At 39.2% G+C, this 12,229-nt stretch overlaps 1 protein-coding gene and 1 long non-coding RNA gene across 3 annotated transcripts in view; one reads left to right on the plus strand and one right to left on the minus strand.

The window, feature by feature from the left end:
* LOC108709549 (protein argonaute-3) overlaps positions 1 to 1,977 on the minus strand; it is a 54,518-nt gene extending 52,541 nt beyond the window's left edge. Inside the window, exon 1 of one of the 2 annotated variants that reach the window (XM_041583980.1) lies at positions 513 to 1,977. In XM_041583980.1, the coding sequence (XP_041439914.1) occupies positions 513 to 531 (19 nt within the window). In that variant the 5' untranslated portion in view covers positions 532 to 1,977. The remainder of the gene's footprint in view (positions 1 to 512) is intronic. The other variant, XM_041583981.1, reaches the window with a different exon arrangement.
* On the plus strand, positions 1,371 to 4,657 carry LOC108709550. Its single transcript, XR_001934651.2, has 2 exons — positions 1,371 to 1,478; positions 4,029 to 4,657. It is a non-coding gene; the product is annotated as an uncharacterized LOC108709550 (long non-coding RNA).
* The last annotated feature ends 7,572 nt before the right edge of the window (positions 4,658 to 12,229 follow it).

The following is a 12,229-nucleotide window of genomic DNA, read 5'->3' on the forward strand; positions in this document are numbered from 1 at the left end:
AGGGATGCACCGAATCCAGGATTCAGTTTGGGATTCGGCCTTTTTCAGCAGGATTCGGCCGAATCAAATCCTAAATTGCATATGTAAATTAGGGGTGGGGAGGGAAATCACGTGACTTTTTGTCACAAAACAAGGAAGTAAAAAATGTTTTCCCCTTCCCACCCCTAATTTGCAAATGCAAATTAGGGTTCGGATTTGGTTCGGTATTCGGCCGAACCTTTCGCAAAGGGTTTGGGGGTTCGGCCGAATCCAAAAAAGTGGATTTGGTGCATTCCTAGAACATAGAATAAATAAAATTAGAAATGACATGGGCTAATGGAGTATAGTAGCAGTACTGATAATAAAAAAGTCCTCACGTTGTTGCTAGAGTACTACTCTACTAATCTTACTACAGCTAGTTCAGCAACAGTTACACATTACTATTCTGCATTGTCAAATCATTTCCAAAGATGACAAAATTCTAGAATGCCCAATGCAGATGGCAGAATGTAGAAGAGCAGACCATTGCTCACCTGCGGTTCCGATTTCCATTCATGGAGGTCAATGGGCGCTTCACCGAATCTGTAGACCCCAATGTGGAGTGTTGAAGAGAGATGGTAAAGGGTTCCTCTTGTCCCCTGCAGTACTCTATGCCCCAATAGACAAGAACCTTTTGACCCAGCAACAAGCAATGGCACTGAGCTTTTGCAGTGAGATACAGGCAAGCTAGTTGGCAGTACAAAGCGTAGTAGTCACCTAAAGAGTGTGGCTTTCTCTTCTCCTGCTGGCTTGTCAAACAACTCTATAGCTTGGGGGGAATCAGTCACCTGGCTGTCTGCTTTCACAACAGTAGTTTGTGATAAGAACTTGACAGCTGAGCAGCAATTGGCTGGAATGACCAAGTGGGAGGGGAGAATGGATAGCAGCTCAATGGCGGTTGCCTTGGTGATTGGCTGAGTCACCTCCAAGTCCTCATCGCTCACTTCCACCCCACTGGCCTTAGTGGAGAACCCCAAAAGCTAGTTGGCTGACTCATACTCCGGCGATCAGGGTGAGGTCTTCTCGTGTACCCCACAACCACCCCTGATTGGCTACCTTTTTGCCAGAGTGTTAATTTCCAATGAAAGCTGCCAAGCGATTGGCTGACTTCTTCCAACACCTCAGCGGAGTAAGAGCACCTAGTCGCTATTGGCTGCCGAGGAGTATGGGGGTCCTCCTGTAGAGAAGGCAAGAGTTAGGAGTTTATTGGTGAAGCTTTCCGTCCACGTCAGCCAAACAATTTACGTTATCTGCTGCTGATGGAGCACAAGCTGCAGCCACTGACTTCGCTCGGTCCTCCAGTCTCCTCCACTACTGAGGAGGAGTGAGACTCTGATGCCTGTACCCTCCCACTCAGGCCGGACATGACGCCAAGAGTCACCGCTTTTCCACCGGGCGGAAGCTTTCGCTGGGTATAGACATCTACACGTCACGTCCGTGTTCTATTTGCTTCCGATTAGGTTAGCGATTTCTTATAAATCAAAATAGCAAAGGTTTACGGTTCGCGCATGCGCACAACGGCTCCCCGAAGGGTTCTGAGCAGAACATGAGAAAGTTGATAGGAGAACTGCTGTGGGAATGACTTGCTGTTAATTTGTATACAGTGTGCAGTCCGTCTGCAGGAAAGGTTCTACTCAGGATCTCTAGGCTGCTGCGTGATCTCATATCCGTCGTGATTCGACCCTTTCCTGCAGCTAATAAAGGCTGCACTGTGTAGTTAACAGCAAATTAAAATACACAGCTCTGTAGAAAACATTTTTTATTGGTAGGCACTGAATCCAGTTTCCAACTTGGCTGAACAGAATCCTAATCCTTGAAATCATGTGATTTTTCGTCACTCAAAAAGGAAATAAAAAATACTTAACCAATCAAGAAGCATGAGTTCTCTTTTCCCCTCCTGTCCCTGATTTGCATACTCAAATTTGGATACAGTATTCGGCTGAATATTTCTCTCAGGATTTATCTGAATCCCAAAATAGGGCGGCAATCAGGGGGTATAAGTGTACTGGGCCTGAAGGGGGGCCCGGCTTTGCTGCAGTTTTTTTAGTTTTAGCCCCATTAAGTGATACGCCATAAAACTGCCGAAGCTGCGAAAAGACCCGAAGCCACTTAAGGAGCCGAAGAAGAACCTAAGTTTGTTTTTTTTTTACATTTTATTAAACCCCTGGCCATCAATGTTTTTTTTGTTTTTTTTCAAATATTCTATGGAGTCCCTGACCACCAATTTTTCTTTTTAAATTTTAAGGGGGCCCTGACCACAATGTTTTTTTTTAACTTATAGGGGGGCCCTGACCACAAATGATTTTTTTCTAACTTGTAGGGGGGCACTGACCAGCAATGTTTTTGAAAAACTTTTATGGGTGTCCCTGGCACCAATGTTTTTTTTTAAATTTATAGGGGGTCCTGACCACTGCTGATGTCAGTGTGTGGGAGGCTTGGGGTCTGAACTGGGGTGGGCGTGGACCAGGGGGACCAGAAAATTTTGCAGTACGGAGCCCCGTGATTTCTGATGGCAGCCCTGTGTGCCAGCATAAGCCAAAACATCCATCATATTGTTACCTCCAATCTGTACCTATCCCAGCAGCAGCCAAAAAAATCCATCAAATTGCCCCTAATTTGTACCTGTGCCAGCAGTAATATCCATCATATTGCCTGAAACATCTATGTATCTGTGGCAGCAGCCACCATATTACCCCATATACCTGAGCCAGCAGCAGCCAATCCCTCATACTGCCCCCAAATATGTACTTGTGCCAACAGGAGCCAAAAATCCATCATATTGCCCCCAAATATGTACCTGTGCCAGCATCTGCCAAGAGGGGGATGGGGAGTGCTTTTGCCCACAGTATGAATCACGGCAAGGCGGAGTTGGAACAGGCGGTTTATAAAATTGAAAAACTATTAAAGGCCAAGCAAACCAACTTTAAAAAAGAAAGAAAAAACATTCCCCTTAAAAGTGCTCACCCCCCATGATTGTAACCTAGGCGGGCTTCTACTCTGCCTACCCCTAGTTCTGGCCCCGATCCCTTATTTACAGACTTCCTGTACTGAGCCCCAGAGTGCTGTCTGGGGAGAATTATTCAGATGCCAGAGGGGCAAAAGGGAAGGAGGTGGAAAAAAAGAATATAAAAATAAGCAATTTGAGAATGTTCTAAGAGAAAAAATCCAAAGTAAGCAGGTTAAGTTAAAAGTACACAGAATTTGGTTTGATGATGTAGCTTCTAAGCAAGAAGTCCATGTAAAAAATTGCTGTAGTTTTCTCCAATTTCATGTAGTCATTATCTATTTGCCAAAGTGATCTTATGGGCATATCTAGACATAATGTGCTCATAATCCATTTTCTGCAGTGATCTTACTGGCTAGGGATAATGTGCTCATAACAAATTATTGTAGCAATATAACTGACATGTCTTTGAGTTAATGTGGAGCAGATGCTACTACCAAAATAATGAAAATAATTGTGAAAATACAAAGCATATTAAAGGCAGACGCTTCTACACAAGTGTGGTTTCTGAGTTAAGCAACCAGCCTTCCAGCCTGCTTAAGGTCATGTATAAACCTTCTTGGCAGGCCCTATTGCGCAATACAAAAGCTAAAGTCCAGTTTTAGTGATGGAGGGCAGTGATTGACATATTTGGTAGGTATTACAGTGACATTTTACCAAAAGAACATACTTGCAAGGTAGACTGGGATAAAGGTAGATGTGAGTAAGAAGCTGCAAGTAGCAGTCTAAGGCAGAAGCAAGCAATGCAACCAAAACAGTCCACAGAACATGTAGTAAGGCTTCGGTTATGTCCTTGTTTGCTTCTTTTTATTTTTTTTTTTACAGTTGCTTCTTTGTGCATTTAAATATACTAAGCTTTGTCCAGTTGTATAAGAATTGCACAGCTGAATTGTAACTGTTTGGCAGTGTGAACTGGTAAGTTAAGTTGAAGAATCTCTTGCACCCAGTTTTATCATGCATTGATATAAATGTACCACCTTTGTATTTATTATTTGGTCTCTTTCAGAATGTATTCACATGCAGTAATGTTCTACCATGCAAACCAAGCTGGACCAATGTTGACCAAATGGACATGTATCATAGAACACGATTAGGCATGACTGATCTGTGCAAGTCAGATTGTCAGCACCGAAGGATTGTTCTTCCTAGCATTGTTGAGGTGGGTCCATATGATAAGGCAGTGGGATTCAACAGAGATACACAAACAGGCAAAAAGAAATATATCTTGTTGGCCTAAGTCCATATGGAGAATTGTTATCTTGCTTGCAGCTACAGAAAGCTTTACATTGACCAGCCAATGCTGGCTGTGATGCTTAGCCTGACTTCATTCATTTTCAAGGTCAACGTAAAGCAATGAAGCGATTAGTATTCAAGCTTTCTAATGAACCAAAGAGAGAGTGACAAAGAGCAGAGATGCAGAGGAAATTACCACTGTTTTGGTGCACAAATCCAGATCAAGAAAAAACAGCTTTTCGACTGTATTAGTTCTATAAAACAAAGACACCACCCACAAGGAAATACCAGTTACAAGACTCCTACACAGTTGTTAATTAACATCCACATTGATGTATACATTTAACCTTGTTTATGTATAGTGGTAATATCCTGCAGAGAGAATAAACTATTAAAATGTTAGCACAGTACCATTCTAATCCATATATAATTGGCTGATTCTTTAAATCCTAGGAGTGCTGTCCTTGGTCCGGTGGTTTTTTCTGGACTAGCATCCAGGTTTTGTTGCTACACACATCTATCCTTAGATATTGAACATTAGGATAGTTTCATATTAAAAACATTTTACTCTACTCCATGAAAAAAACTAATGAAAGGGACTTGATCAGCTAATATTATGTATGCCTTGAAATAATGTGCATAGTTTAAAGGAATTGTTACATTACTTTACCTTTTACATTAGCTTTTAGTATGATGTAGAGAGTAATATTCTAAGACAATTTGCAATTGGTTTTAGTTTATTATTATTTGTGTTTTTTTGCGTTATGTTGCCTTTATTTAGCAGCTCTCCAATTTGCAATTTCAGCAATCTTGTTGCTAGGGTCCAAATTACCCAAGCAACCATGCATTGATTTCAATAAGGGAATGGAATATGAATTGGAAAGGGCCTGAATAGAAAGAGGAGTAATAAAAAGCAATAACAATAAATGTATAGCCTTATATAGAATTTGAACGTGGGAAAGAGTCAGAAGAAGAAAGCATTTTAAAAAAAAAACTATAAAAAATAAATAATGAAGTACAATTGAAAAGCTGCTTAGAATTGACCATTCTATAACATACTAAAAGTTAACCTAGAGGCGAACCACCCCTTTAAGAATGAAACTTTTTATTTTAAAAGTTATGACTGCTTTTCTGTTACATAGGGACATATTTGGTTTCAGTTGTGTGATTCCAGCACTGTCTCACCACCATCTCACAAGATAAATCAGTGGTCTGTAATCCATCAACCCATCAGTCTGATTACTAGCTTTCATAGGGGGGAAAAAGGGAAGACCAGGCACAGTAAATAGAAAATACCAGTCCACAGATAAAAATTTTTCTAAAGCTGCAGGTTTATAAACAGTAAGGGGCCGATTCACTAACTTCGAATGAAGGATTCGAAGGTAAAAAACTTTGAATTTCGAAGTTTTTTTTGGGCTGCTTCGACCTTCGACCACGACTTCGAATTGAAGGATTCGAAGTAAAAATCGTTCGACTATTCGACCATTCGATAGTCGAAGTACTGTCTCTTTAAAAAAAACTTCGCCCCCCTAGTTCGCCATCCAAAAGCTACCGAAGTCAATGTTAGCCTATGGGGAAGGTCCCCATAGGCTTGGCTAACTTTTTTTGATCGAAGGATATTCCTTCGATCTTTGGATTAAAATCCTTCGAATCGTTCGTTTCGAAGGATTTTATCGTTCGATCGAAGGAATTATCCTTCGATCGAACTATCTGCGCTAAATCCTTCGACTTCGATATTCGAAGGATTTTAATTCCTAGTCGAATATCGAGGGTTAATTAACCCTCGATATTCAACCCATAGTGAATCGGCCCCTAAATGTTCTGCTGTACAGGTAGCTAGAATCCTGACAAATGTTGATGGTGTGTGTGTCAGCAGCTTAGTTGTTGCATTGTATTTCATATAGAGGAATATAACCAGTTGGCTTTTAAACAAACTTCACAACCTTGGGGCATTTTAGATTACATTTTGAAAGCCAACAGTTCAGTAAAGTGGTATGTGAGGTGGACAGTCCTACCAGGGGCATTTGTGGTGTTTTGTATTTGAAAATAAGGAACGGCAGTAGTGTAATAATTTTCTGCTGCTCAGAATTGTCTGTCTCACAAATTATCTGCCATATGACTGTAGTTTCTAAATATAAGAAATATAGTACTAACCTTCAAAGCCCTCCACAGTAATGCTTCTTTTTTGTACCTTCATAGTGCCCTTTTGTTCAATATCCGCAGTAGGCTGTATTTTCGGGTGGAATAGAAGTAACTTGAGAGTACTTTAGAAGGGTGGTTCACCTTTAAAAATACATTGCATAAAACAGCTCATATGTATGTAAAACCCTGCTACAAGTAAATAAACCATTTTCATAATAATATACTTTGTAAGTAGGTATGTGCCATTTTGTAATCATAAATAGAAAATTGCCATTTTAAAAAACAAGGGCTACCCCCCTGGGATCGTAGGATTCATGGTGCACACAAACAAACCATACATGTTAGGTTACATGAGCCAATTAACAGAGTTGTGTCTTTTGCTTCCACACTTCTTCCTGTTACAATTAAGAGTTGTAGTATTTCTGCTCAGGTGATCTCTGAGACAGCACACAGACCATCACGAAATGGTAGTTCAAGGCAAGAGATGTACATGGGCAATATTTACTTGAATATTTATACCAGTTTGGTAAGAGTCTTTAATATGCCCCTTAATATGATATAAAAATATCTGTTTATTTTGGGGGTGTCGTTTTCCTTTAAGTTAACTATTAGTATGTTATAGAATGGCTAACGTTAAGCAACTTTTCAATCATCTTTTTTTTTTTTTTTTTGCAGCCTTCTTATAAATCTTTAAAGTTATCAAATGGGGGTCAATGACCCCATCTAAAAAACAAATGTTCAGTAAGGCTACATATTTGTTATTGCTCATCTTTCAATTCAGGCCCAGTCCTATTAATATACTTTTATTTAAATCAATGCATGGTTGCTAAGGTAATTTGGAGCCTGGAAACCAGATTGCTCAAATTGCAAACTGGAGAGCTGCTGAATAAAAAGCTTAATCACTCAAAAATCACAAATAATAAAAAAATGAAAACCAAATTGTCTCAGAATATCACCCTCACCGCTATTTCAACTGAGCTGAAAAATTTGGGGAGGATGCCACAAATTTTGCAGCAATCAGTGCAACACTGAATACTAGAGTCTGGATTCCCTGCTAAGGGAAGTAACAAATCAAAGATAACATATGAATACAATGTATTATTTTATTCATAACCAGTTTATAAACAGTTTGCAGGTGATGAACAAGCAGCAACATTTTTATAATTTGTCATTTTTCAGTCTGTCCGAAGAATCTGTATTGTTACGATACATTGAAAAAAATATCAGCTTTAAAATAGAAACCATTAATCTGCTGTTAAAAAACAAAACAAAAAACACATTTGTGCTGCTATGTTTCAGCACAAGCCGCTGGCATATCATTTTATTACTTTTCAAATAATGCTATATCTAGACACAACACAAGCTAGTGTAAGAGAGAAACTAAAATAAGGTAGCCTGTGTGAATGTGATTCTATACAGCCCAACATCAGTTGGTATCCAGAGGTATAAAAGGGTCTATCGCAAGTTCACCCAAAAGCATGAACAAAATAAAGATACGCGTTTATTGCTGTGCTAATGTCATAGTCACAATTCCAACCTAGACTATTCGATGCATTGTCCATACAAGGCCAAGGTGAATGGAAATCATATAGGCAAAAGCCTTGAAAACATTATACTCTTAAAAAGAAAACTTTAAAAAAAAATCTGAATTTGGTGCTTACAACCTTTTATATGAAATTGTAACAGGGACAGTAACACTTAATACAAACCTTTTACATATGAAAAACCCACTGCTGTAAATCCACTGCCCAGTTGCATGGTTTTGGTGCCACCCATCAAACAACCCCTCCTCATGAGACTTCTGTGCTTTTGAGGGGCCAACATGGCCATAAACCCTGAAGCCCACTTCAGATGTCCTTGTACCCAACATAAAGGACAAACTAGACTGAGGGTGGCACATAACTTCAGTAGCACCACTAGTGAAAACAGGATTATTATAATAGTCAACTATGTAAATACTTCAATAACTTTCTAGTGACTGAATTATATTACATTACCCATGCTTCTTCACAGTAGAGTAGCGCCCTGCCTTCTAATTTTAGTTAAAGATGTTAACCTTTTAAATGCATTTATTTCATACAGAATTCATTCAGAACCTTCTATGTAGAGACCATCACATATTTTAGTGGTGCTGCCCTTTTGACACTAACTTTTTTGATGTATTACATTAAAGCTCTTACACACGCGCTGTGGGCTGTTATAGATGTCACTGCACAGTAATGCATGAGTTGACAAAAGCCCATTAATTTCTATTGTTCTTGTACCTAAAAAACATGGTCTGTATTAACTCATGCACCCTTGTGTGTGTGTCTAAAAACACCCCTTTGTAAGAGCCCTTAGGGTTGTATATATTTTATGGACACAAAGGCTTTCTAATTTTTTTTTTTTTTTAAACTGCACAAGTGGGTATATTTTTCAGTATATTTGTCAGAATTTACTCTGTGAGCAGCTATACTACTCTCATTTAATATAATAAGCATCAATACAAACAATACCACCAACATAGGTGGCCAGTCCTTGAGATTCCAGCTATTGCTGAACTATAATCAGAAATACCAGTCTATTGTATTCATGACAAATGTAAGTTGCCCAACAAATAGGCTACTGCACTTCTAACTGGCTTGGAGTCACGTGATTTCTATATCCTTACAAATAGTATGCATTTTTCCTTTAACAGTAACATATGTGCTTGATTTATTGTGTACACAGAAAACATGTCATTATGGGATTTTCTGAATAGAAATTGCCATATTGAATTCACACATGAATATTGCCCATAGCCTAACCTAGAAGGTGATTCTCGATTGATGTCAAAGGAGAAAGGAAAGCCATAGAGCAGCTCACAGGCATACATAAATAAAAGATAGGCAGATATGGATTAATCTGTACACATAGCAATTGATGATTTTATCATCCAGTGGAAGCCAGCAACCATGACAAGAGATGAGAGAGGAAGCAACATTCTGCCTTACACTGTTCTGTGTGGCCTGTTAGCTATCTCCTATGAACACAAATTGTCTAAGCACCTTATTGTATAATTAAGAAGTGGGTGTCATTTTCCTTGCTTGCCCCACAAGATCCTAATTCCCACTGGCAATAATATAAAAGTGGAAAGATACATAAATATCTGTCTCCTATGTATTCTTTTCTGTTGAAAAAAAATGTGCTCCAGTTCTAGTACCCTCTGGATTAACTGCATTTTGAAAATAATAAATCTGATTGGTTGTGACGCGCCACTAGTTTAGGAGCAAAGTTTGCGCCTATAATTTACCCATTAATTCCTAATCCTTCCATAACTGTTGTATCAGACCATAGTTTTAAGATAATGGCGCATGGGGTGTTTTGACGGTTGCTGCCACCACATGAAAAATTGCAGCAGTCAATACAACCCTCAACAACTGTAGCTATCTCTGGGAAACGAGGTGCCTGTAGCACATGTGGCATTACAAAATACCCTAGCAATTCAATGTAAAAGCTAAAAAGCAGCTGGAGGGAACTGTTAGGGCTCTTACAGACCAGAGTTTTTAGCTGCGATCCCCTGCGTTCCGGTTTCATGCGTTCAGCCGCAGGGGAGCGCATGAGTAGACGCAATCAATTCTTTTCAATGGGCATGTTATCATACAGACGCATGTAAGCGCCGAACGCAGGAAAAATGCAACATGCTCCATCCCAACCTGCGTTTGGCGCTTACATGCGTCTGTGTGAGTAAAGCCCCATTGAAAAGAATTCAGTGCATCTACTGCTGTGCTCCCCTGCGGCTGAACGCATGAAACCGGAACGCAGCTAAAAACGCTTGTCTGTAAGAGCCCTTACAAGTAAAGAGGCACCAAATAAAACAAACAAACAAACAAACAAACTTTTGTGTTTTAGACAAACAGAAATGCTGAACCGAATCCAAAACCAAATTTGCATATTTAATGTGACCATGTCCCAAAAAATTGCATAATAATAATAATAATAATATCAAGTCATGTTCAGTTATCTGTGCTTTAAAAATTATTTTATATTAAGAGTTGGGTTTTATTTTATCAGGCACTCAAAGTTAAGACAAATTTGAAACAAAAAAAAAAGTGATGGGGGTTTAAAACCCAAACCAAATCATAGATTAGTTGGATCCCAAGTACAGAAAAGTCTCTCAGTCTCTCCTGGCAAGAGAAAGAAAGGTCTAGTGTACTGTATGTATCTGGAACCTGTAAACCTTCAGGTGTTATGGAACTATAACTCCCAGGACTATCTGAAGGCTGTCAAGAGTTCCTGGAAACCGAAGCAGCTGGCAGTTCACTTGACTAGGTAGCAGACAGATGTGCAACAATAGTTTCAACAAACAGTATCACAGGTAGAAATCTACGAAGTATAATGGAAAACAGAAGTGTTAGGCTTGGTTGTGTACATAAAGTAAATTGAAACCTCAATACAATACAATGATGATGCAACTTGTATTATGCGGCATGAATGGATTCAACATTTTGCACTTACTGTAACAGAAAATGTAACGTACAATAAGGAAATATCAGTCTACACCAAACACCCTATTTATGCCTGGTTTTATGTTCCATGTAAGTGGAAGCCATCACAATAGTTGCTTTGATGAGTAGATAAAGTCTCATCTATATGTTCCAGTGAAACTCTAAATGTATAATCCGACTTTACATACAGAAAGAATACCAGAGATACCTTTTTGCTGTCATATCACACTCAGAGTGAAACATGTGAACCAATGCTTGTTTTCAAGTGGCTTTTCCAGGGTGTTAAACACCCCAGGCTCCCACACAAACTAGGGAGGGAGCAGTTAGGGATTTAAAGAGACTGAGTCATTTTGGCTGAGGGAAACCTAAACCCACGCAAATTGCTATAACCTTTCACAACAATCTTCAACAAATGCCATGGAAAGTATCTCTCTCTCCTAGAGAGCACAATGCCTACTTGCAAGGCGCTATGGTGCAAATAACATGGGGCTTGCAGCAAACTGTTATTATAAAGAGGGGGCAATGCAAACAAAAAAAAAATTCCAAACAGCATTGACTTGGGGTCCACCAATAAACATAACAACCAAGAATCACTCTTACAATAAAGACAATGCTAAAAAAGTATAAGTAAAGTATGAACTTAAAGGCATGGTCAACTTTTATGCTATTTATTAATCATTGAGCTTAAAGGGATACTGTCATGGGAAAAATTATTTTTTTCAAAATGAATCAGTTAATAGTGCTGCTCCAGCATAATTCTACACTGAAATCCATTTCTCAAAAGAGCAATCAGATTTTTTTATATTCAATTTTGAAATCTGACATGGGGCTAGACATTTTGTCAATTTCCCAGCTGCCCCTGGTCATGTGACTTGTGCCTGCACTTTAGGAGAGAAATGCTTTCTGGCAGGCTGCTGTTTTTCCTTTTCAATGTAACTGAATGTGTCTCAGTGGGACATGGGTTTTTACTATTGAGTGTTGTTCTTAGATCTACCAGGCAGCTGTTATCTTGTGTTAGGGAGCTGTTATCTGGTTACCTTCCCATTGTTCTTTTGTTTGGCTGCTGGGGGGAAAAAGGGAGGGGGTGTTATCACTCCAACTTGCAGTACAGCAGTAAAGAGTGATTGAAGTTTATCAGAGCACAAGTCACATGACTTGGGGCAGCTGGGAAATTGACAATATGTCTAGCCCCATGTCAGATTTCAAAATTGAATATAAAAAGAAATCTGTTTGCTCTTTTGAGAAATGGATTTCAGTGCAGAATTATGCTGGAGCAGCACTATTAACTGATTCATTTTGAAAAAATTTTTTTTTCCCATGACAGTATCCCTTTAAGCATGACATTTATTGAAGATCTCAAGGTGAC

This window comes from Xenopus laevis, chromosome 2S (assembly GCF_017654675.1).
Source record: "Xenopus laevis strain J_2021 chromosome 2S, Xenopus_laevis_v10.1, whole genome shotgun sequence".
NCBI lineage: Eukaryota > Metazoa > Chordata > Amphibia > Anura > Pipidae > Xenopus > Xenopus laevis.